Here is a 25,447-nt window from a genome sequence, read left to right on the forward strand (position 1 = left end):
ACTGTAGAATGGCCAGCATTTTGCACAGAATCCTATGCAAGGAGTTTGAAAAATTACAAAAAAGAACAGGAGTACTTGTTTCAGAGTAGCAGCCGTGTTAGTCTGTATCCATAAAAAGAAAAGGAGTACTTGTGGCACCTTAGAGACTAAAATTTGAGCATAAGCTTCCATGGGCTACAGCCCACTTCATCAGATGCATGCAGTGGAAAATACAGTAGGACGATTTTATATACACAGAGAACATGAAACAATGGGTGTTACCAAACACACTAGAATGAGAGTGATCAGGTAAGGTGAGCTATTACCAGCAGGAGAGAAAAAAAAACATTTTGTAGTGATAATCAAGATGGGCCATTTCCAGCAGTTGACAAGAAGCGTGAGGAACGGGGCTGGTGGGGGGGGGAGGGGGGAAATAGTTTTACTTTGTGTAATGACACATCCACTCCAAATCTTTATTCAAGCCTAAGTTAATGGACCATGTCCCTGCTACTGTTGCCTTCAGAGCACCTAAAGACATTAAAAGTGTTTAGCAAGTTTCCTTGGTGCTCTGAAAGCTGCAGAGAAAAAGAAAATGTCAAGATGCTTGCCCACTTCACACTGCTGTTGTTGCCGCCACTCGCTTACTGGATATGGAAATTTTTTTTTTCTTTTTTACACAGTAGAACCTCAGAGTTACGAATACCATGAAAATGGAGGTTGTTAGTAACTCAAACATTTGTAACTCTGAACAAAACATTATGGCTGTTCTTTCAAAAGTTTACAACTGAACGTTGACTTAATACAGCTCTGAAACTTTACTGTGCAGAAGAAATAATGCTGCTTTTAATCATCTTAATTTAAATGAAAGAACAGACACAGTTTCCTTACCTTGTCAAAACTTTTTTTAAAACTTTCCCTTTATTTTCTTTTTGGTAGTTTAAGTTTAGCACAATACTGTACTCTTTGCTTTTTTTTTTTGGTCTCTGCTGTTGCCTGACTGCAGTTCCAAATTAGGTGTGTGATTGACTGGTCAGTTCATAACTCTGAGGTCTTGCCTATCTATCTCATTCAATACATTACTTCAGAGTCGTGCACAAGGCAAAACAGCATGTTCAATGCCAAATACACTTAACTTTCCTCAGGAACATTTTTACAACCTATGAAAAGCATGCAATAAAAACCCTTATTGGGTTGATAAGCGATACCCAAACTCAATATTTAACTAACACCCAAAAACTTGGACAGCCAGGAGTCCCTTAAAGGTCAATCAACTTCACTCTTTCAAGGGCTTTACATTTCAAGAAGCGCATCCATATTTTACTATGATAAAGAAGTTGAAGCACCATCTCTTACACAGAAAACACAAATAATGGCGTTTAAGCTCATCTAGCCAAGTCCTCTTATCCTTGCTTTTTGGCTTTGCAGAAACCCATCTCCAACTTAAAGATTTGTTTTTAGGGGGTAGGAGAAAGGAAGAGGGGTTGGTGTTATCGACACTATAGTAGTGAGGTTTTTGCTTTAAGTTGGTATAAGATTGCTGTGCCACATCCAGCATGTACAGAGATTTTTTTAAATTAATGGTACTAGTCCACTTCACCATGACGGACTGGTTACTCATTCTATCATCTTGGTCTCCTAGTCAGAAAGGACTAACAGTTCTGAGGTGGAGAGAGCTTCTTAGACAAGGAGAAACGTACCCCTCAGTAATCCCCATAGGCTGTTAAGCAGCTGCACTGACTGGCTCCAAAGGGAATTCTACCTGGGAGGATACAGACTGAGAAACAAAGGCTGTTAAACTGTGTATATCGCATATACAAGGACCTTTATAGTACGAGCTGTGGAACTTCCTAAGAAGAGTTGTTGCAAATTTTTAAAATTCAGTCTGACAAGCTGTTTTATTTTGCTCCAAGTGATTAGACATTGTGGAATAATCACATTGCTTTAGAAAAAAGCAACAGTTTACAGAAAACGACAAGATATGCATTCAAAGCCAAGCCTTCCCTTCAAAATACTATAATACAATATGAAAAATGCCCAATTTAAGATGGTTAAATAAAAATGTCACTCCTGAAGACCTTGTGTGTTAAGTGTCAGCTTAGAGCAAATTTTACCTGGGGATGGAAAAAAGAGGAGGGGTTTAAAATGGAAATGCTGTCAAAGCTTTAACTATAGCATAGCAAAAAGAGAGTCTATAATTACCATTTATATAACTCCTGCAGAAATTTAAAGGAAAAACACCTTTACCTTTGTTCCAAGATAAATTGTCCTCTGCTTCAGATCTGCAGAAGCACTTCACTTTATCTTGAGACTACAGTCCTGAGGTATTTAATTACCCTGTCAAGACCACTAAATGGTCTGACACCAGGCCCTTTCCCTCAATCTCTGCTGATTGATAGCATCAGTAAAATGTACTTGCTTTAATTAAAGCTCCAAATAGGATCCCCTTTTGCCACTTGCTAGATCAATGTTCTTTAATACTGGAAGAACAAAATACAGAAGTGAGGAGTCTGTCTCTTCCTCACCTTCACAGTTCATTTGCCTCCAGTGTCCTAAAGGAGCTTTTACACAATAAATACATATCTCCCAGTTCTCTTGAGATGGTGGGTAATGGAAAAGATCACTATTAAAAGCTTATCTACCAAAAGATTCCTTCCTGTTAATATACTTCCACAAAGATGAACGGGTCAGACCCGCGAAGAGCAATGCAACTGGAAAATACCCCTCATTGCTACATACATTCAGCACTAGAAGAAGTCTGCCAAAGAGAAGTTAGTGGGTCTGTATACTAGTCACATTCTTCATTGCATTATATAAAATGCATATCAACTGTGTTTAAAACATTGTCATAAGCAGGGGACGTTCTTTGGCAAGCAATAAATTATGGTACAACAGTTACTTTAAGATGATTACAGTTGCAAAACAGGATAATGGTTCACAACTAACCAAGTATTGCTATTGAATGAAATGAGGTGCACACCATTATGTTACACAGCAAACTATTTCAAAAGGTGTGCATACCTGTAGTATGTTCCTCATCTCAAGTCTCCCTTTACTATAGCATATGTTGTTATTCCTTGGCACTCAGATAAGAAAGTATTCTACAATGGTTGGCCCATTTTACAGTTTCAATGTTGCATTACATTATCTTTCATTGGACAGTTAGTAAGGGATAATACCAAAGGAAATCTTCACAACACAAGTGTGGCCAAAAAATTTGGAAAGTTAACTTTCTTCCAACTTCTGCATGAATGACACTCCATTTTAAGCCTGAGCGTTTTTTTTTTTTAAATATATGCAAGAGCTATGGAAGAGTGGGAAGAAAACCTACAGATTTAATACTTTTGATTAAATATTTCTTAAATCTATATTCCCCTGACAGGTGATAATTACTCTTGTAAACACTTTAATAGTCAATCAAAAAATGTTTCTTTTAAGAATCATGTGAGAAGAAATGTTTAACCAGCCTTTGCCCAGGTAGAAATCAATTGCTAACTTGCAAAGGTCTGGAAGGGCAGAGGTCTGGAAGCTGTATTTGCTAACAAATGCTGTACATAAAGAAGCGCTTCAAATGGTTCTACTTGCTACTCATCTAGGATTAAGAAAATACATGTCTCAATGACAATGGTGATCTCAGAAAATCCCATGACTAGTCTTGCATTTAAGTGAACTCTGACATTCAATCCATCTCACCCCAAATGGTTAACCTTTTGATGGTATCTTGCATTTTAGCCCCAATTCAACCTGAATTGGCCTGATGGAAAAAACCAAACTACTGGTCCCAGTGGTATTTCTGTGGGACAGAGTTCCCCGCCGCAAGGGCATCATCCAGGGGTCAACTTTGCCCATCCCCACATCCAAGGGGTTCACCACCTCCAAGCCATGACCAGGTTAAATCAGATTAGCAGTTACATGGGCAGAAGTGCTCTTTCCCCTTTCCAATCCATGACACCTTAAAGTACAGCCAGTTTCATTTTTGGCATCAGGGTGGAAAGCTGCCTGCTCTAGGCCGGAAACACAGCTCTGACACAATTCACTAGGGTGAAAGAATTACGTTGTCTGCCCCTGCTTCATAGACAGGGCCTCTCCTCAGACTTTTTCAACCTAGATATAGTTTACCTCAGGGGTCTTGCAACTTGGTATGCTCTTCTCGGTAAACATGAAGATGAACTGTTCTTCAGCTTCTACCTTGGATCTAACAAACCCTCACTAGAAGAAGCCACTGGAGATGCCTGTTCTTATTCCAATGTTACTTGATATTTTTTCTTAAATGGAAATTCTGTTCCTGCAGACCAAATCAATCCAAGACATAACTGGCTTTCCCGATCTTTATTTCGCACCTGGACAAGTCCATCAGTTTTTGTTCCATTAATATATTCTACTGGCATCTTTTCAAAACTCATCAGCTTACATCCCTGGAAGGAGTAATCTTTCCCAACCAAAGAGTGAATATATATAAGCAAGTGGGACCAGGTGAAGGGGTGAGAGAGGAGGGACTATACTGATCAGCTCAAATCATAGAAGTTAAAGATTTTCAGGTAGCTCATTTTCTATTCCAATGCAATAACTCACTCAGCACTGAAAGGGTTCCAACAGCAGTGTCTTCCAAAAAAGAAAAATGACTCACAAGATCACAAAAGATCACTAGCAGAGTGGGTAGTGGATTGGGGCCTCTAAATGTTAGAGTACAAATGTAGATTTTTCCTATTGCCAAAGGTCAAATGAATAATTAAAACAATCAGGGCAGCATAACACAAGTTTATAAGCTGCTGTGATTACCGGACTGGGTCTGAAAACATTAGATGAATGAAAAACAAAAACGATGCAAAATATTTTGCAAGTATTTTAATAAAATCATTCCTACAATTTTTTTTAAATGTTGGCGACTTAATTGCATTTGTAAAAGTGGCAGCCTGATTTTGCACATGTTGCAGTATGAGCAAATTTTCAAGCACATCTTCTGTTTCAAGAAAACAGTGGTGGTAGACTCTCCTAAAGATTACAGTATTAACGGCAGCTAGTGCTAGAGGTGGGAATGGAAACCACAAGTTACAGATACCCAATCCCGTACTCAATCCATAGAGCCATGTGGTAGGTACACTCCTCTCTGAAATGGACTACTTTCACTTCGTGGTGAAAGTTGACAAGTTTTTACCATTTCACCAAACCTGCTTTTCAGTTTTACCTACTGCAAGGTAGACAATTTCAGGCCAAAAAAAAGCAAACAAAAAAAAATTTAAAAAAAGCTTTTGCAAGTATTAAATATTCAGCAAAAAAGCTGCCATTTCCCATCTGTTTTGCAAATTCAAACAGGCCCGTCGTGTCACAATACTGTGCCCAGCTCTAATCGCAGCCTTATTTATGGGAGTCAAACAATGAGGGATAGCCCCATCCTTTCCCTTTGAAGGTGGTGTGTAAAAACAAAGCTATTTTCTAGCTGATGTGGGAAACCAGCGATAGCTCTAAGGACCCATCTGTCTGGGCTTGCTAATTTTAGCCAGCTAAAAAGTGTTCGTAGTAAGAGTACCACATACTTACAGGAATGGAATGAAGTCTTGATCTGTCACAAATAACTCTGGTATAACTTTACAGGACTGCTATGGTCCTAGCTGGCCACTGCTTAGAGAGAACTGGTTTAAGATGACAAACCTCACCCACATGTGAATTCTGTATCAACACAAGCCTTTAAGATTAAGTCCATATCCGTATATACAGTAGATATGGAGCCTGGGCTTGCCTGAGTCACTAGTTCAGGACTGATCTAGTGACTCAGAAATCAAGACATAAGCAGCTTATCTTAGGTTGTCTGTTCTCAGCTGTGAACCTCATACAACATCAGGTCCCTGACAAAAATATTACGGGATACCTACCACCATGAAGAAGCTCTGCCATTTTCAAAGAGAGTTAAGCAAGTGTCCAATGCAGGCAAGTCTTGATCAATCCCCAAACATTAAATATCCTTAGTTTTAGGAGCGATATGGAAAAAAAATCAGTTTCCATGACGACTCATACAGGAAACCCTGTAGCAAGTCACTAAAACCTCTCTCTGAACTCCAAAGAGCAGGTCAGGGAAGAAAAGATGCTTCCCCTCTAAGCCCAAACATAGGTCTACCACAGAACTTTGCTGTCTCCGAGGACAGCTCAAACCTTGCAAATCAGCATCTCAGCCAACCTGGGATGCAGGACTTTCAACAGATCCTTATGAAGGGAAACGTACAAAACTCCTTTCTTGGCACCAAATGCTGCCCCTCCTCCCCGTTATGTGAACCTCCCACTGAAGTCAAGAACAACAGAATTCAGCCTTTACTGTGGAAGATATGAGCAGCACTCAGTTTGCACAACAAAGGAGAAAAGGAAAAATTCATACAAGTGCAACAGAAGGTCTCTACATTTTGGCCTACCTGAGTTGGAATGTGTTTATAGAAACGCCTAGACATGCTCCTTACAAATTTCAAAGAAGATCAAGCTTAATGATAAAGCCTAAATGTTTGTGTTTCTCAGCTTCAGTATCCAGTTGTTGGCTACTTTTACAGTTTTTAACGCAATGCTACCATTTGTTTAACTAACAGATAGGCTGTATTGTGTGCATGAGGGTGGGGAATGAGACACCAGTGTTCTATTTACTGTGTTTTTGCTCTTTCCCTCCTGGTAACATCTCCTTTTCCATTGCTCTTCACTTGTTTGCCCAATGACTATCTGCAAGGTGAACGAGGATTCCGTATACATTAGGGCTGTCAAGCGATTACAAAAATTAATGGCAATTTTAATCACACTATTAAATAATAGAATACCATTTATTTAAAGATTTTTTGGATATTTCCTATATTTTCAAATATAGGCTGGGGGCCCGGAGCTCAGGGGTGGGGCTTCATGACATTAATGTGTTAAAATTAACGCGTTAATTTTGTTTTCAGTCACAGGTGTTAACTGTGATTGACAGCCCTAATATACATACATACAGAAGTAACTTACTGTCAACAACCTTGGGGGATCATTTTGATTTTGGATGTCTGGCTTGAGTCACCCCATGTGTCACCTTTCTGACTGGCAGCCCAGCGAGGCAGTAATAAGAAAACAGCATTTTATGCAGAACTGTTTTACTGGGACAAGAGGTGTACCACAAACACAAAAAATGCACATTTAAAGAGTCCACAAAATTGTCAGACCACAAAAAAGTTCCTTTACTTCAGGGACACAATCCAGATTGTCAAAAAGGAAAATATCTTTAAACAATTAGCGAATTCCTTGGGAAATTCGTCCCTTCCCTTCCCACCCCCCACCTGTCTCTTTTTGATCAGTTCAAGAAAAATCCTTTCAAGAGTCAAAACCTCTGCCAAAGGCACAAAGCTGTGTCTTTCATGCTAAGCATTCCTCAGATACAAATACATGTGTTTAACAGGATATAGAACAGCAGCATTCAACAACATTTGTGGATCACTATTCATTTTAATAAATATTACAGGTTAGAGAAAACATGCCCTGCCTTTTTCACAGGAACAATAGCTTTGCCTCAAACACCTTTTTAAATGTCCCAGATTCACTTTTACGTTTAAGTCCTTTCACAAGCAAACTGCATGTCCAAAGGAGCAAGTCTGACCTCAGTCAAAAGGGCAGAACAGACTACATTTCGTAGCTGAGCTCTGAAGTCATTAACTAAAGCACCATTGTCTCTAACCTGAATGATAGTGAGCAGGATGACAGTTGCCTTTAGACACTATACAAAGAATAGAAGATAGTCAGCCAGTACAAGGATGAACAATATTTTACTGACACAAAGTATCCTTGAGAGACGAAACACTTCCTGACAACTTATCCTGTTTAACCTGTATTCCTTGGCTTCTAAAGCCCAAACTACTCAGAAGACTCTAGGATGTTAGCATCCTTCTGACTGAAATAATTTTAGAGAGACTGAGCAAGTTAGGAAGGAAGCTTAAAGACCTAGAAAATATGACCTATGAGGAAAGACTGAAAAAAACCTAGGTTTGTTTAGTATGGAGAAGAGAAAGGAGGACCTGATAACAGTCTTCAAGTACATAAAAGGCTCTTATAAAGAGAAGGATGATAAATTCTTCTCCTTATCCACTGAGGAGAGGACAAGAAAAAATGGGGTCATATTGCATCAAGAGAAACTTAGGTTAGACATTAGGAAAAACTTCCCAATTCTAAGGGTAGTTAAGCACTGGAACAAGTCACATAAGGAGTCTGTGTAATCTCAGTGATTGGAGGTTTTTAAGAACCAGTTAGAAAAACACCTGTCAAGGATAAATGTAGGTAATACTTAGTCCTAAGTGCAGGGAACTGGACTAAACCTCCTGAGGTCCTTCCAGGCCTACATTTGTAGGAGTCTATGAAAATAAAAAGAAAAGAAGTACTAGTGGCACCTTAGAGACTAATCAATTTATTTGAGCATAAGCTTTCGTGAGCTACAGCTCACCTCACGAAAGCTTATGTTCAAATAAACTGATTAGTCTCTAAGGTGCCACTAGTACTTCTTTTCTTTTTGCGAATACAGACTAACACGGCTGTTACTCTGAAACCTATGAAAATAAAGTTTTCAAGAGGATCCCTTGAACTTTAAGAATAAAAGGACAGCTAAATTCATTCTCCTCCGTTCTTGCCCCTAAGCTCTGAAGGCACACACGTGTCACCATAAACTGGTTTAGGGATAACACTAGGAGAGGGGAAGATTGCTCCTCAAGATTACTTCTGTTCTTTACAAAACTGTAAAATTGTATTGTGGCTTGGGGCAAAAACTGAATCCAAAATACAACTAGAGGCTGGCTATGAGTTGTTGGACTCTTAGGGTATGTCTACATTGTAGTTAAAACCCGTGGCTGGCCCATGACAGCTGATTTGGGCTAATGGGGCCCAGGCTAAGGGGATGTTTAGCTGCAGTGTAAACATTGAGGCTCAGGCCAGAGTCAGGTGGCACAGGCCAGCTGCAGGTGTCTAACTGCAGTGCTAGGGTTTTTCATACTCCTCTGGCCTTATTCATTTCAGCACATTCTATTTTAAACAGGTTTTCCCAGGGACACACCACTGAAAAAAGTCTTCACAAGCAATATACATAATGCACAGAGGAAAACACATGGGAGGTGGTATAATTTCTCCAAACAACAAAACCTTTCAGAAATACAGTATGGCATATATTCTAATGAGGGAAACCTCAAAAACATGCAATTATGAGGATCCATTTCTTGGATAAAATGTAAACAGACATACATCTGATATGGAAACAATTTGGCACACAGTCTAAGTAACTTCTGTTCATATTAATGCCTGGTTACTAAAGCCAGTAGTTTATGAGCATAAACCCCACTAGTTGTGTTGCCCATATCAGAAACCTTTCCACCTGTAGCTTAGGCTAAGAACAATGTGGTGATTAGTGTTGCAAGACTTCAATCTACAATTTTCCTCATGCTATAATTAGCACTACATACTTTTATTGTTTTGGTTTGAAGTCTCAATCCGTTCAGCGTGTTGATAGCCTTTTCAGCATCCTTGGGGTCAATGTAGTTCACAAAGCCATAACCCAAGCTCTGTCCTGATTTAAGAGAGAAAAAGAGAAGAGACGAGAAAAGAAAAAGAAAAGAAAAACAGTTAGTTCTGCAGTACTACAATAAATGAACTAAGGTATTTAAGACCTACACACAATATACTGCACAAAAATACTACATACTAGAAAGGGCTGCCTGACATACTGATTATTCAATAGCTTACTACTCCTATCAGTTCTCTCAGAGAGCATTAATGTTTGTAACTGGCTCTCCTACCTTCCTATCGACTGTCTTAAGTTTAGTGCTGAAATCACAATACCCAGTTTAATTAAGAATTTGAAACATTCTTAGGAGTAATATGATCAGACTGAGAGGCAGGAGGAAATGTAGGAGCTGCTAGAAGGTTAAAAGACAAATTAATACTGTGAATTCTGACATAATCACCAACTTTCTCCTACGCTCAATTATGGAACAGTGATGAAATTCTTTTATAGCATTTAAAAGCTTAAATGTTTCAAATGGATTAATTAGAAAATCCCAAATTCTGAACAAAAACCAATAACTTACAAAGTTATGAAAGCAACCTTTTTATAAGCTAACCTTCTTCAGATATTTACTTAGTGTATGACCTGTAGGTCTTTAAACTGGTATTGCACCGCTTCAAGACTCATTTTAACCTATGTTCAAGCTACTCTACTGCATATAATTGAGCATCAGCTAAGGGTATCTTCATAAATGTGACAATTGGGGTTTTTGGGCATCTACAATGACTATTACACATGGGAAAGACGGGCTTTTCCTGAATTTTCAAAAAGGTTTGAAACACTCAACAGCCCAGTTCTAACAATTGGATTGTATCTCATTACGTAGCTGTAAAGGAGGAATTACAGACCAACTTCTTGAAGCTTCAAATCCTACAGTATACCACCATGAAAGTTAGTTGCCAGGACCGTAGCCTTTTTAATGAGAATTTTATCTATATGCATGCAGATAAGTAACTATGAACAAGAAAACTTTAGCTAGCTTATGTTTAATAAAAATGTAACAAATAAGCATATTATTTTTAATCTTCAAAGTGCTTTACTAACACTAATTTTCAACAAAGCTGTAAGGTAGCTGTTTCATTTTAGATCTAGGGAAATGAGGGTTAGACATCCAGGTAAAAATTTTGACCTTTGGATCCCTAAAATTAGGCACCTGGATTTACATGTAGACACATAGGTGATGGTGCTGTCAAAAGGTGCTAGGTACCCAGAAGTCCCACTGACAGAGTATTAGCCAAAAATACGAAGATAGCTTTCCTCTTTAAAATATTCTGAGATTTCACTTTATAGCAATATGAACACGCTTAGAGACCTATATATATTAGCGTACATGTGTCTGTATACAGCATTGACCAAAGAGCAGCAAAAATCCTAATCATTTCAATGGGACAACTAAAGAATACCCACACAATTTTTAGTGACTTTTCTAAGAAAATTCTCATCCTTCATAGTACAGTTTAACAATGGTCCATCCAGTTAGCATCCTACCAACCTTTAGAAAGCCACTCTTTTTGACAGCCAGAGTATCTCTGAATACAGCACACTTAGCATTTCAATAGGCTCCTAAACACATAGGCCTAACAGCTGAAGAGCACTGTCTGTATCAATACAAAAGGTATTCCTGAACACTAATTTCTTACCAAAGTGTTAATCAGCCTCAACGACAAAAATTAAAAAAAAAATCCAGCTATTGATAGCATGCAGTGATTTGTTTATACATGCACACAGCCATCTTCAAAAGCATTATTTTGTTATGGCCTCTGAGCAAATGCCAAAGCTAAATGTGAGATTTCTTGTATATTATATGTGGATTTTAATCAGGGGGTGGAAGGAGGGTTGAAGAGTTGAATTTCTTCTGTACTGAAATGAGTGGAAAAAGCTGTAAGAGGGTCCTTCCTCCCTCCCACCACAAGCACTGTTTGTGAAAGTGTGTATATGAAACAGATATTCCTATTTGGAGGGCCTTATCAAATTCACAGTCCATTCTGCAAAGTTTCACAATCACAGGATTTTAAAAATCTGAAATTTCACGCCATAACTGCAGGGGTCCCAACCCAAAAGGGGGTCGTGGGCCAGGGGGGGTTGCCTATTGTTGCTATTACTTCTGCATTGCAGCTGGCCATGGCACTGCCTTTAGAGCTGGGTGGCCAGAGAGCAGCAGCTGCTAACCAGGCACCCACCCCCGAAGGCAGCACCACCGCCAGCTGCAGTGCAGAAGTCAGGATGGTAGTACCGTATCATGCTACCCTGGCTTCTGCACGACTGCTGGCTGTGGCACTCCCTTCGGACCCGGGCTCCCAGCCAGGAATTGCAGAGCTTCCTGCAACCGGGAGAGGTTCCCAGAGGTGGATCTGACTGGGCCCAGGGCACAGCCTGTGTTGGGGGGAAAGGATAGTCCCATCCCTCCCCAGCCCAGCCAAGACTAGCAGCTGGATCCTGGTGCACAGTAGGAGCCCCCGGCTGGGGTGCCCCCAGCCCTGTCCCTCCCCGCCTCCGAGTCCAGCGCTTAGGGTTTAACAGGCTTTGGGGTGGCCCTATGTGTAAGGGGGGGGATTGACCATGGTGCTCTGGGCCATCACCCATGGCACCCACTCATAAGACCAGCTCTGTCCCCCCAAAAGTAATGACCCCCCATTCCATGCCCACCCTTACTTCTGCCAGGACACTGCCTTTAGACCTGGGCCCTCTCTCTCCAGCCATCCAACTCTGAAAGCAGCAAGGTAGTAAGGGTGACAATACCACGACCCCTCACCTCCAACAATAGCCAGATTTCACAGTCCGTGATGTATTTTTCATGGCCGTGAATTTGGTAGGGCCCTACCTATTTGTATTACTGTAGCACCTAGAGGCGAAAGGAATGTCGCTGAACTAGACACTGTTGAAACAAGTAGCAAGAAAGGCCATCCCCGACCCAGAGAGGATTTTATAGAAACAAGTAGGTGAAACAGACAAATGTCGGAGGAGATACCAGTAAGGCGGACACATTATACATAAACAAACTAAGTCTCATTTCTCCATCTGCCTAGCCACGGAGTGGCTTAGACTATTGGGAGAGGCATGTGAACAGGTAATAGAGTAGGTTATGATACAGAGGACTGGTCACTAAATGAACTTCAAAAGCTATGGTGGGGAAAGATTAGAAAGGATGGTGAGAAGCTGTGGTCCAGCTAATGCAATTCTACTCAGAAAAGTGACTGAAAATAGTATTGGGAGGTTCTTACCTCCCATATAAAAATTTTCAGCTTACAGATTAATTGCCACCCCCACAAACTTGAGGTCTTATAGACAAGCCATGCAGAAAACAGATCTGTTGATTACTACTATGTAAAAATGAATCACTCTTTCCAGTTTGTGCATATATAAGTCAGTAGCTTGTGTGAACGTGTGCAATAATCACATTACGAAATAAAAGGTAATACATTCAAGTTCAATATGCATCACACCGAAGTCCTTCACATCAACTATGCTTGTCCAATTCAGACAGACATAGTGTTACCCTCAAGGTAGCTTTGCTATGAAGAACTGCAGCTGATCCTAACAAGTAGTAGGTGAAACAGACAAAAACTGACCTAATATCAAGACGACTGCTGTCCATAACAACCAATTCAGTCCAAAACCCACCTGATAACTAAAAAGAATCACCACACAAAGTTCATACAGTAGCCATTTCCAAGGAAGAATATTTAGCATTTAGACTCCCTCTCCCTTGAGAGACTCCATCCAATTGTGGACAACAGTCCACAATTCTGTGATAAACCTATACAAGTCCTATCTCGCCCAACGCGCACCATTCACATGCGGAGAAAGAGCAGTACAGCCCTGTGTGCGACCTATCGTGTATATTGCTGACTAAAGCATAGCAGGATCACAGACAGCTGGCTGGGTTTACTCAGACTGGTGCCACTTTTGCACAGTAGGATGCGTCTTTCCCTCTGCAGCTGCTGATACCCAACTGACATTCCCTTTTAGGGATGGAGAAAAGCAGATAGCCAGAACCAGGTGCTTCTTAAGCCAACCAACTACTGATTTGCTCCCTTTGCATTTTGAGAGTTTAATCTTCAAAATTAAAAAAAACAGTGTCATAAATCTGCATCCTTATTGAAGTGAGGCAAAGACAAAGATACTCTCCTGCTGAAGTGGTCCCTCCGCATGAGGGTTCAGGCAGCTGGGAGAAGCAGTGTGCAGGAGACCTCTTCATTGTGCCAATGTCATACTTATTCAGTTTACTGCCTGTCGGTATGGGACTTTTCATGCACTCTAGGTGACTTGCATATTTAAGAAGACTTAAGAAAAGCCTATTCATTTGGGATTTTTTAATTTTCAATTGTAGGTGCACATTTAAGCATATAATAGCTGTTCACATAAAACGGAACATCAGATATAAGTGGCAAACATCCAGGAGATTCATTTTGCCATTTAAAAACCTAATCATATAGGGACCAACAGCACCCCCTGTGTTTTGGTAAGCACTTACTCATGCCAAGTGACAAGGAGTCTCATTGCTTTCCGTAGGACCACTCACCTAAGGAAGTGCTTCATCATCTTAAATACGGACTGCACAGGAAGCCACTAGAGACTTAGTGCCCATGGAATTTCAAATTGCACTGCGACATTTCCATTATGTAACTTCCATCTGTGATCAACAGACGCATAACTTATATGCACTAATGTGCATTTGCAAGAGATCCACTATTCCACCTTGAGTGTGTAATGTGAAGGGTTTTTCTCCTTTTAAAATCATGCAAGTACCAATTCTGTAGTTATAAAGAGAAATCCCCAAATGAACCAGCTTTATCATGGCAAAGTTGTCTCATAAATGCTGATTATAAAGGACACCTATTTAAGTACTGCAGACATGGCTACAGGAGACTCACAAGCCCTCTACTAACCAATGTGGGAAAACGGAGAGGTTTCCCAGTGGGATGCCATCCACAGAGAAGTTTAGTAGTCAATGGCACAGGTGACGCAAGGATGCAGGTTTTCCATTCTTAAAATTCTCCCATTTAAACTAAAAGCAATATAGGTGAAGGTAGAATAAATCACTGTGAACAGACAACAGAAAGCTTTTTCCTTTTTCTCTAGGGACAGAACTTAGAAGTTTTTCAATAGAAGTAATGGGATTCTAGGGAAGACCTCTACAAACTTAAATGTTAAATGATTCTTTGGCTGCTTTTGGCAAGAACTGCTTTCCCTGCTGGGGGTGACGGCTATATTGCTCTTGTAGATGCTATGCATCTTTTAGTTATTTTATTGAAACTAATAAACGGTCAAATTCAAAATGCTAGGCCCAGCCAGGGTTGGTTTTTGTTTTTTTTTGTTTTGGGGGGGGGGGGTAGGGGGGGAGGAGGGAGGATCTGGGTTCAGGTACATGGTATTTTTTTTTTTTTTAATGAAAGTGAGGAAGTGGTGTAAAAAGTCGTAAGATATATTTACTCATTGTTTAGCAACATCCAGATTTTATATGTCTAGTTCTGCCCCAGCTAAATAAATCAGCAGGATGGTAACAGAAAATAAAAATGTACCATTACACTCTACTGCATATTTATAGGATGCTCAGCCACAATCCAGGGCTTAATTTGTCCCCAGGCTTGACAGGACTAAGTAAATCTGCTGTGAAAAGCGATACTTGTATGCTTGTTAATATCACTTTTCACAACAGACTTACCAGCTAACAAATAAAATTACAATGATTTGGATGTGTATATGTGCCTATTTATTTGTTTTTCCTAAAGCTAACTAAGTATTTTAGGAAGAAGTGCGAGAGCGGCCACCAGCAAGAGTTGGTGGCCACACGCGGAAGCCACCAAAAAATTTGTCCCGAGAACCCCTGCTGAATTACTGAGCACTTGAAAGCAATTACTAACCAACTCACTTCACTTGACCATGGTTTATTTCTTCAGGAAAACCTCCCTGTGAAATGGAGGTAGGGGGAAAGACCATTTCAATTTATTACCATATCATTACCCAAAGTGTTTATAGCTTACAGAAAAAAGTAAAGATAGTATTCTTTTCAGGGTATTCATCTAAATCCATTAGCCTCTAAAAGAGGCTTCATGGCATGTTTCTAAAACCTCGAAAATCTTCTCTTGAACCCCGGTATGTACTTACACTGGCCTGCACAGAACAAGCATATCAGACAGACAGCACCTACCTTCACGTTGTGAATATTCGGTTTTCTAGAGTCTCCATCTGCCACTGTAAGATTGCCCCTATTATATACACTTGCTAGAGTTTTGGCCTGTCAATTTCTAAGTGTGCAAATCAACAGGGCACTGATTCTCTTATCCAATATATCTTACCTGAAGTTTTTTCCTCTGATATTCAGCCTCAAGTTTTCCCTCAATTCATACTAAATCCCAATTAACCCCTTTTAACTAAGCTCAATGCCACCTTTTCCTTCGTTATTTATGTGCAAGTTTAAGTCACTGGATGGGCTCCTATAATTATATTTTAGAAACTCAAACTCAATAGTGTTTGCACCCTTCAAAGTATCTGCAAGGTACTGCCCTCCCTTAGACCTTTACCTGCACTGATTCACCCACTGATCAGCCCTTGGCATTTTTAGAGCCACTGTATTCATGCAGACCTGTTCCAAGTAAAGAGTTTCTAACCACCACATATTTAAACCAGTACCTGTTGCTGCCACAAGCAGTAATACATTATAGGAGATTAAGAAAATGGCACTGAAGCCAAGGCCAAAAATCACTTGGACATGCTATACATATTTTGCTATTGAACTCTTCTTGAAAGTTAATCTCAGTAGATAGATAACCTCTATCATTTTTATTGCTCATCTCTAAACTCCCTCCAATTTGTAAGGTTTTCCAGAAATGCAGTGCCCAGAACTTAACTCATTATGTCAGCAAAGCCACAACGCAACTGACTAGACAGATCCTACTTGTAAACCGCTGAATACTGTAAATACTGAACAGGCCTTCCCCGCCACCCCCAGCCATATTGCACAGCAAACTGATGTCAACCAACTCTTGAGAGACAGATGTGCCGGTTTCTTCCCATAGAATCTGTTTCATAATGTCTCCTGCCATGTTTTACACTCCCCAGATGTAAATTTCTATTTTTTGCCTCTGATCTCATACCTATATTGGGACACATCTGACCCAATTTCTTCAGAGCAAGAGCATTTCAATGGGACAGTTAAGAATTCCCTGTAAGCTGCTACAGCAGATAAAGATGAGTGGTTGTGTGGTTATATATGTGTACACACACACACACACACACACACACACACACACACACTTCACCTCCCTAATGAACTTCTTGATATAGAAGTTGTCTTATTTAATCAATTTTTCTTCTAAGACACGTCCACAGACCTTATGCCTGGGTTGGATCCCTTCCTTGTAGTCTTTTGTGACAGCTAGAACCATCAACTAGTGGCTGATCACGGACATAGGAGATGTTCTAAAGCGAAGATTATTAACATAGCTACCATGTAATGTACACACTAAATAGCTTCACACATACACACAGAGCTAAGAAAAGGATAGTTTAGGGATATGGACTATTGGTTTTCAAAGACCCAGAGTGATACAAAGAGCTTCGGGTCAGTGGCCATTTCTTTCTTGACAAAAAGAAAATTAACAAGTGCTTTACCGGCACATCCGCTGGACTCTTAACCGCATGGGAAACAGTCAGCCGCAATAGAGTCTAAAACCACCCTTATTTTCACATATTATTTACAAACAATGAGTGGAAAGAGACTGGGCTATGACTGAGGAAAGATTAACTAAAGAGGTATGCAATTACCACAGGATGGAGTACCCTTCTGCCAAAAAGACATGAGCCCAGGAAAGTTCAGTTTATAAATGCACGGTGAAGGTGTATGTTGGATCAGGGAGCTAGCGTACACAGTTCTGTTACTGTGTATGTTTCAACCCAAGAACTAGCAGTTGCTTGGAAGAAATTTACCTACAGATCTTCCAAGGCATTTCATTCCCTACAGTCATAAAGTGTCATTTCCGACCCAGGCAAAGATCATGTCTCCATGAACTCTCTGGCCCCTATATCTGGATCAAATGCATAGGCCCAAGCATTTGTATGAACTGCAGTGTATGTTGGTATAAATTTGATGGCTGTGTTTAAGTATTATTTCTCTTTATTGCACCTTGAGGGAGAGGTTTGAAAGAAGGATGATTAAAGCTCCAAGTGGGGGCATCTGAAAAAGTCTGGGATAAACTAATGTTTTCCACTGCTTTGACAAAGCATGATGCATGAAGGGGATGCTCGTTAGGGGATTCAGTGCAGAGAAAAGATAAGTGCAGGCACTTGCACTTTCAGTGCACTGACTGCAAACGTCTCTTGTCAAATCCATTCTGGAGAGGGGATGTCTGTCGAGTTCTACAAAGGAATTTCCTACACAAGGACTGAACACAACATTTTGGAATTCATTAATAAGAATCACCATTTAGCTACACTGAGTAATTAGCTCATGTTATGTCTCATCTGGATTTCTAAACATTTCTATAAGACACAAACCAAACGATTGAAAATTTAAGGTCATCACTTATTTCCTGAAAAACAGAACAAAAAAAGCTAAAAAAAATTCCAATTGTTTTAGTTAACCAAGCTTTTAAACCCCTTTCAAAAAGTATTTAGGTATTTTAAAAGCGCAACTTTTTGCTACACAAAAGTAAACTAATGGCTTATGATTTTAAACTACTTGCACGGTAGATGTGATTTACTACTTTCCTTTCAGGATTTGATTTATCCGAAAGGAGTTCATGATCTCATTAACAGCTAAAGCCTGTCCGAGAAGCAGGTTCCTCTTTTGGCGTTGTGTCATCAACTCTTAGAAGAGAAAGGATCCACAATGTCATTCCATTACAATGATTTAAGACATGGACAGTCTTAAAAATGAAGTGTTTTTTTAGAAGTTTTATTAATTTTAACTGTGTTCAAGTACTGTACAGGTCCAGCTTCTAGAAGTGGATAGCTAACAGTAAAGCAAGCTAACAAAAGCCTGTCTGTGTTCTGGCATGAGGAGGAGAGAAGAAAAATGTGTGACCTAGAACAGTGCCCACAGGAAAACAAAAATAATCCCATCTAACTCTGAAAATATATAACACACCCACCCACCCACCCACACTATAATCACCCACCATACATACCCACCCACACACACACACACCCTTTTACAGTGAAGCAACTCCAAAAAGCCTATGCATCTAGAACTACCTTGCTTAATAACCAGACAAAACTCATTACCTATTTAAAAACCTAACTTGAAGATTAGACCGTTTCAGTTGTAAAAACAGACGTTCTGAAGACTGAAAAATGTGAGACTATTCAAATTAATGAAACAAAACTAAAAAATAATCACTATAGAACAAGATCAGTACGAACTGAACCTAAAAAGCCTTTTAAAAAAACATGAATAAAAACAAAACACAACAATTTGGGGAGTTGTTATATTTTAAACATGTAGCTCTAGTTGTATTTCTAAAACTAAGATTTTTTTTAAAAAATACAGAGTATGAAAAAGCAGGAAGTCTAGGTCTGAAAACCTGGAGTTTTTAAGTTATAAAGAGAAGGAGCAAGTCTCAAATCAGTTAGAATTCTGCTGCTTTTCCTCTAGCTTTGTAAGTTGTCTTTTCTAATAGAATTACTCCTTGAAGACATGCCAGCCAGTCCAGAATATTTGCCTTCAATCAAGATCTCCAGTGAATATTAATACATCTTTTTGCTTGTAAAATAAACATCACGCAATGTTTATTTTACATTGAAAGTTTTGCTTTTACTAAATGTCAAGAAAAGCTAAGAGATTTGGAGCAGATGCTATTTTCCAGATAAAATACTGTGAGAAGGACAAGCCAAGAGCATATGAAGGCAAGCTACTACATATAGTTTTGCATTTCTCTCAATACAGAGTTGAAACCGTTAAAATAAAGGTCAAAACCTGAAATTCTTCAACACTGATCTTGACACTGTCCCCTCAGCTTTGCTGATGGTACACATATTGGTGGAAGACCCCACTAATTGTAAAAAGAAAGACATTTACACAAAAACAGGGCAGACATATAGTAATAGGGTTGTTTGTTTTTTTGGTCTGTAAGATTCTCTTGCTTACACTCATCCTTTGATCTAGGTCATCCATCAGGAGATCTCAGGCATGTCTTGTGCTAGGTATTAGCAGATTGTGGCCAGTATCTTCAAGGTGCACTTGGAAAAAAAACTTGACTGCTGGCTTGTGTGTGAAATGGTGTGCTCTCTGACCAGTATTCAGAGGGTGAATGGGTAGCCTTAGGTGGGACAGATGGATGGTATCTGCCATGCAAGCCAAGGACGCTCCAGTTTTGTGCACCAGTCAGAGGGATTTTCATTGGAAGGGAGAGTGACTCACAGCTCAAGTGATATAGTATTTGTGGAGCAAAGGGGCAAAGTTAAAGGTTGGGTGTGAAATTCCAGTGTTTACAGTCTGATTTCACAAGATGTTTACCGCCTTAAAATTTGAGTCAGGAAACAACTTTTTTTTTTTAATTTTATAAAACTTAATGCCCTCACGCAGATATCACTGGTGCCTATGGAGAGCTGAGTGGTCATATGCTGCTGCTAGCTCCTGTTTTCACCTAGGACAGGTGAAAAGTTTTCTGTGGAAACTGTTCTGATGGACAGTGCGTGGCATTTGAATTGTTTCAAGCACTTTGCTGCTCCCTGTCAAGGAGTTGGTCTTCTTTATATGCACTATTCATGCAGCACCACAGAAACTTATCTTAATCTTAGCTATGTTGAAGTTAACACTGTCCTGGCTCCCATGCAGTCTAGAGTTTAGGTTTCTGGAGTGGATTAATCCCTTACTGGGACTGAAGTAAACAAAGATGGAGACTATTCTGTCCGAGTCTAGTTCCTAATTGACTTTGAACACAATGAAACACATCAAAAGCAGTTTATTCCACTTTGGAAGTCTGGCGAAAGCACATCTGACTGCACATATCCAAATCAAAAACTGGCAGTGTGGCATGCACGCTTAAGCCACTACTCTCAAATACCTTAAATACTACCCCCTTGCTTTCCCACACAGACACTAAGTCCTTCTATGCTTTCCCAGTCATCTCACTCAGCCCTCATCAACAAGCCCACAGAGTTTCACGGAAAAATAAAATGGGAGTCATTTGCCACCCTGACAAACCTGTCTTTTAATTTTTAATAATGCCCCTTTTAACAAGCTCAGCTACCTGCTGCTAATAATTCATACTGTTGTTGGAGCTAGCAAACGTATCCTGAAGTCCACTATAATCATTCAAGTAGTGGGTTCGGACACTCAAACTTCGTTTTTAGCCCCATATGTTGCTTTTCACCTCAGATATTTTGTTCTAGCCCTCACCGCTTTTGCTATGGTGCTGTAACTAACGTTAGCAAGTTATGTCCACTAGATGCATAATTATTTGGGGTATGAGCAAAGTTAAGCTGTATAACCCCACAGCCAAATTAAAATTAGGTTCTTGCTGACACCTACGACAGTTCTGTTAATGTACAAGGAGGAATAAAATCTAGCTCACTCAGCCGCGTTAGCTATGCAGTGCAAATAGTGAAAAACATTTAAGTCAGATACGTACACAGAATACATAAAAGTAGTAGATGCACTGAATAAAGCTATACCATTTTTATATACACATTTCAAATTAGAGCCACACGGTTTCTAGCCAAATCCAGAGAAAAATGTGCATCTCCTGTGAGAAAATAAAATGACAACAACTTTAGAGAGGCAACTTTTGTGACAAGTGTAATTATAGGAGAGGATTTCAAGATCATTACAACACAAGATGAATTTTCATATTACATCCCAAAAGCTCTGTAGTTTAAGAATATCCAAAAGTGATGAACATTAGAAATGTAGAGTAGTCCACATTAAATCATCAAGTCCTGTAGTGGTTGACAGCATACAAGGACTGAGGTTAACAGAGACCAACATTAAGTCTGAAAGTTTAAATGTCTCTATAATTGGAGATATTTTAAGACATCTGACAGGCCGATTTTAATTTAATTTGGAACTTAATGAGCCCAGGACCCATATTGTGTATTTAAATCAGGTTCTCTCCCCCCTCATAAATAATATGGGAAGAGTTATGTGCACACCAGCAATGTTTTCATCCTTAAGACATTCCCACATGATACGAAGAACCATCTGTTAAAGACTTGTTCTGTATTTTACAAATTTAACAAAAAAGGAAAACCAGATAGTAATTGGATAACTAGCAACATTTTTACAAATACAAATTTAAGGCACTGCAAAAAAAACCCCAAGATGTTTTGGTTGAACATAGCTGGACATGGACACAAAACCAGAAACCCTTTGCACCAAATTTTTGTCTACAGAACAAGGTTTGTCAGCTGTTTAATACAGCTACACCAATAGCCAACTTGTTAGCTTTTAGCTGTGTAGGATCCTATTTCATTAGACTTCTAGCAAGTATCTCTGCTTGGAAATGTACTCACCTTTACGGATATGGGCTATTACTAATAAAATCCACATTATTAGGTCTCGGGGTAAACATCTAAAAGATATACAGGTCAATAAGATTGCAACCAATCTTACTGCTAACCAACCCTAGGTAGACTTTATTGAAACAGAAACCTCATCTATTAAAACTGCATTACCTTGGAGCTTAATCTGACAGCATGACTATCTTGACAGACCAGCAATAGCCTATGCAAATCTGATCTTTGATTACTTTTCTCCTTTTAAAAAAAAAGCTACAGAGTTAACACTCACACAGAAGGACAAGCCATAATCACTAGCTACACGCTGCAATAGAATCTCTTTGCCCAAGACACTAGCAATGAGAACTCCTCAGACTAATGTGTCAGATAAGAGACTAATTTGTCCAAATGACAGGGACGTTTGGCATGTACGGCAGTGGGTGGGAGAAGAGGGGTTTACAGGGGAGAGAACAATGCTGGAATCCCTTGAAACTGCCAGTATTGCCAGAAGCAGGTTGACAATCTTTAGACTGGAGCCTCTTCCATGCAGTCCCCGTAAGTTACTGAGGCCATTTGACAATACGCTTAAAATGTATTTCTTTTGCTTAAACCCTGAACTCTGGAAGAGTTAGTATTTCCCCAAAGAGTCAATGTATTTTGCATTGGTACTATGGAGGAATGCTAGAAGAAATGCAAACCTGCTTTTCTCCAGGACATTATACTCTGAAACTTCCCTTATTTTATCTGGTATCTTTAAAAAAAACCAAACAAACTAAAGAAACCATTTCCAGTGTAAGAAATACAGTAGTTATGAAATCACAATCACAGTACAAGATTCTATACAGGTGGTTTCCTTTTGGGTTGTCGTGTTTCATGGAGAGCTCTGGAAATCTAATATGTACCTTTTATCATCTTCAAGTGTTCTACCCACAGCAGGCCCAGAAATAGTAATACAGGATATTGGCCATCATAAGACTAAGCACTTATCCACAAACATTTAGTTTGTGCCAAGCTGGGGTGTAAATCTCCCCCTCATTAGCCTGATGTGCACTAAGCATCCCTGTGGACCCTGCTGCTGTGTGCTAACCGTTCCTAAGTGTGCTCCTTAGTGCACAGTGGCAGGATCCACAAGGACACTCAGTGTGTGGCAGGCTAATGTGGGGGAGATTTACACCCCAGCTTGCCACAAACTAAATCCAATACATCAGATCACTCTTTCAGCGGGAGGTGTGAAGTACGAGAATAACGAGATGTGGTGATTAACTTTTTATAGTTTGAAATGCTGCTGTGCAGTTTAACCTTGGATAAAAAATCATACCAACATCTAGAAGAGTAGGAACTTGATTAAAACCACTATGGCATGCAGAAAGCGTTAAACTGTCTTAAGACACCCTTTACAACAACTTTGCGTCCAGGTACAGTACCAATTTAGGCACTTGTTTCTGTACAAAAGAATGGAACCTATCTGTACTGATGGAACAGTCATAGGCCACTGGGGGATTCTGCCACACGTTCTCAGTAGGTAGCCACCAATAAGTTATTCCAATTCACAGGTCTACTTTTGCCAAGTCTTTGCTGCCGCATATTATGCCCACTAGCACCCCAGTTCTCTTTTCTGTTTTTTAATGCTTCCTTGCCTTTGTTTTAAATAAACCTTTTCTTAATCTTCTCCCAAGCCCAAACTCCACCACCACTTGAGTGAATCAAGAGGATGGGAGAGATGTCTGAACTGATTAAATAAAAACCAATGTTAGCTATGAAAGGAATAATTTCCTACTGACCCAGACCTCTCGTTTCTAGATAACTCCCCCATAAGAACGGAGGAAAAAAATGCCCAGAATCGTAAGATGGGAAAAGAGAAACTAAAATATTCCCAGAACTGTCATCTCAATAGGTCTCCAATTCAAGGCCGCACAATCCGGTCAGTCATGCTGATTAGGAAATAGGTATAGATTTCCAAAGCCAACCAACAAATTTAGAGCATGAGGAATCTCACTTCTTTGGCTCATAGTATAACCAAGATTCAGGACACTAAGATTGCGTGAAAAGGTTGAAACGGCAACCTCCAGTCATTGACTTTAGGAGCTTCCTGTGAACACATCTTGGAAGCTGCTTTACTTTTACTGAAGCAAGCCTACAGATCCTTCAGAAAGGCCAGTCCTTTTATCATGATCCTTGATCCATTCTGCTATTTGGATACGGAGACTCTGTGAGGGGCGCCTATCTGGCTATAGCCTAAGTGGAGGGCTTGAAGATTACCAGTGCTGCTATTCGGTATTCTAGTAATACCTGGTAGCCCCAACACGGGAACCTCTCTCATCCTCAGAGAACATGAAATTCAGCTCTCTGTACTGAAAACCCAAACTAAAGCTGGGGTGGGAGGGTTTGAGGTGATCTCTATATTCTACTGGGAAGTAAAAAAATAGAGCCAAAGAGACTGCAGTTCATGCTTCCATGAGGATGGATGTTTCGGCCGAGCTCTTGCAGTTTTATGAAGCTAATTAGAGCTTTTGAAGAGAAACAACAATTTCTGATTCAAACAAACAAACTAGTTTTCTTTCCAGCCCCAAGTCATACATGGTTACAACCTACCACATGCATTTCTGGAGCCCTAGTAGCTAGGCACCATCAACAACTGGACAACAGATAATTGCACAGCCTGTCAAACATTTTGACTCCTGGACTTCAAGAAAAAAAAAAAAAAAAAGACTAAAAGTTGCTAGGCAGGACAATCTTCAAGACATTTTGTGTAGGGATCACCTCTTCCCTATGAAAGAGGAGAGGGAAGGAAGAATTGCAAGAGAAGGCTGTTGTCTCACTCTCCCTTTTAGAAGAAACTATAGCAGCTCTCAATAGACACAGAAAGGAAGAGCGAGCACACGTTTGAACAATTTAGGAGGAGGGAGGAAATTAAGTGTCTATCTGGAGACTGCAAACGAGACAGCATCCAGAAGAATCACAAGGAGTGCATATGGCGGATGGGTTGGAAAGAGGGAGACAAGAGTCTTACAAATAACCCAGGGCTCTACATAAGACCGACAATATAAGGTGGAACAAAACTAGCACCCGACCACAACTGTTTTGTCTCACCTTTCCTGTTAAGGCAGTAAAACATTTGTGTATGCCCCTCTTATGACACCAGGAATAAAATGACAAACAAGTGTTAAGTTTTTTTTTAACTGGATAAAAACAGTACTTCTAAAAACACTGGCTTCTCAAAACCACTAGTTATGGGCTTGTGTTTCTAGGTCAGAACGCAGAAGGGATCGCTGACTGAGGTTTGGTACACGAGCAGAGAATGAGGTTGTCCCAAATGCATTAAGTCAGCAAAACAAGCCCACCCAGTCACTTTTGAGCAACAAGAATTGCCTGAATTATGTTTATTCGTTGTCATTCTTCAAGTTTAGAAGAACTAGAAGAAACATAAGTTCTCTGTAGCTAATAGTGTAAAGGTACTCGTACGGCTCCCTATACTGCTGGTATCATTTGGGA

At 39.9% G+C, this 25,447-nt stretch overlaps 1 protein-coding gene across 16 annotated transcripts in view; it reads right to left on the minus strand.

Moving 5' to 3' along the window:
* The window catches only part of ELAVL2 (ELAV like RNA binding protein 2), a 169,934-nt gene that overhangs the window by 28,037 nt on the left and 116,450 nt on the right, over positions 1-25,447 (minus strand). For all 16 annotated transcript variants that reach the window (XM_074953468.1, XM_074953467.1, XM_074953477.1 and 13 more), the window contains one exon: positions 9,417-9,520. In XM_074953468.1, coding sequence (XP_074809569.1) covers positions 9,417-9,520 — 104 coding nt within the window. The remainder of the gene's footprint in view (positions 1-9,416; positions 9,521-25,447) is intronic.

This window comes from Natator depressus, chromosome 5 (genome assembly GCF_965152275.1).
Source record: "Natator depressus isolate rNatDep1 chromosome 5, rNatDep2.hap1, whole genome shotgun sequence".
Lineage (NCBI taxonomy): Eukaryota > Metazoa > Chordata > Testudines > Cheloniidae > Natator > Natator depressus.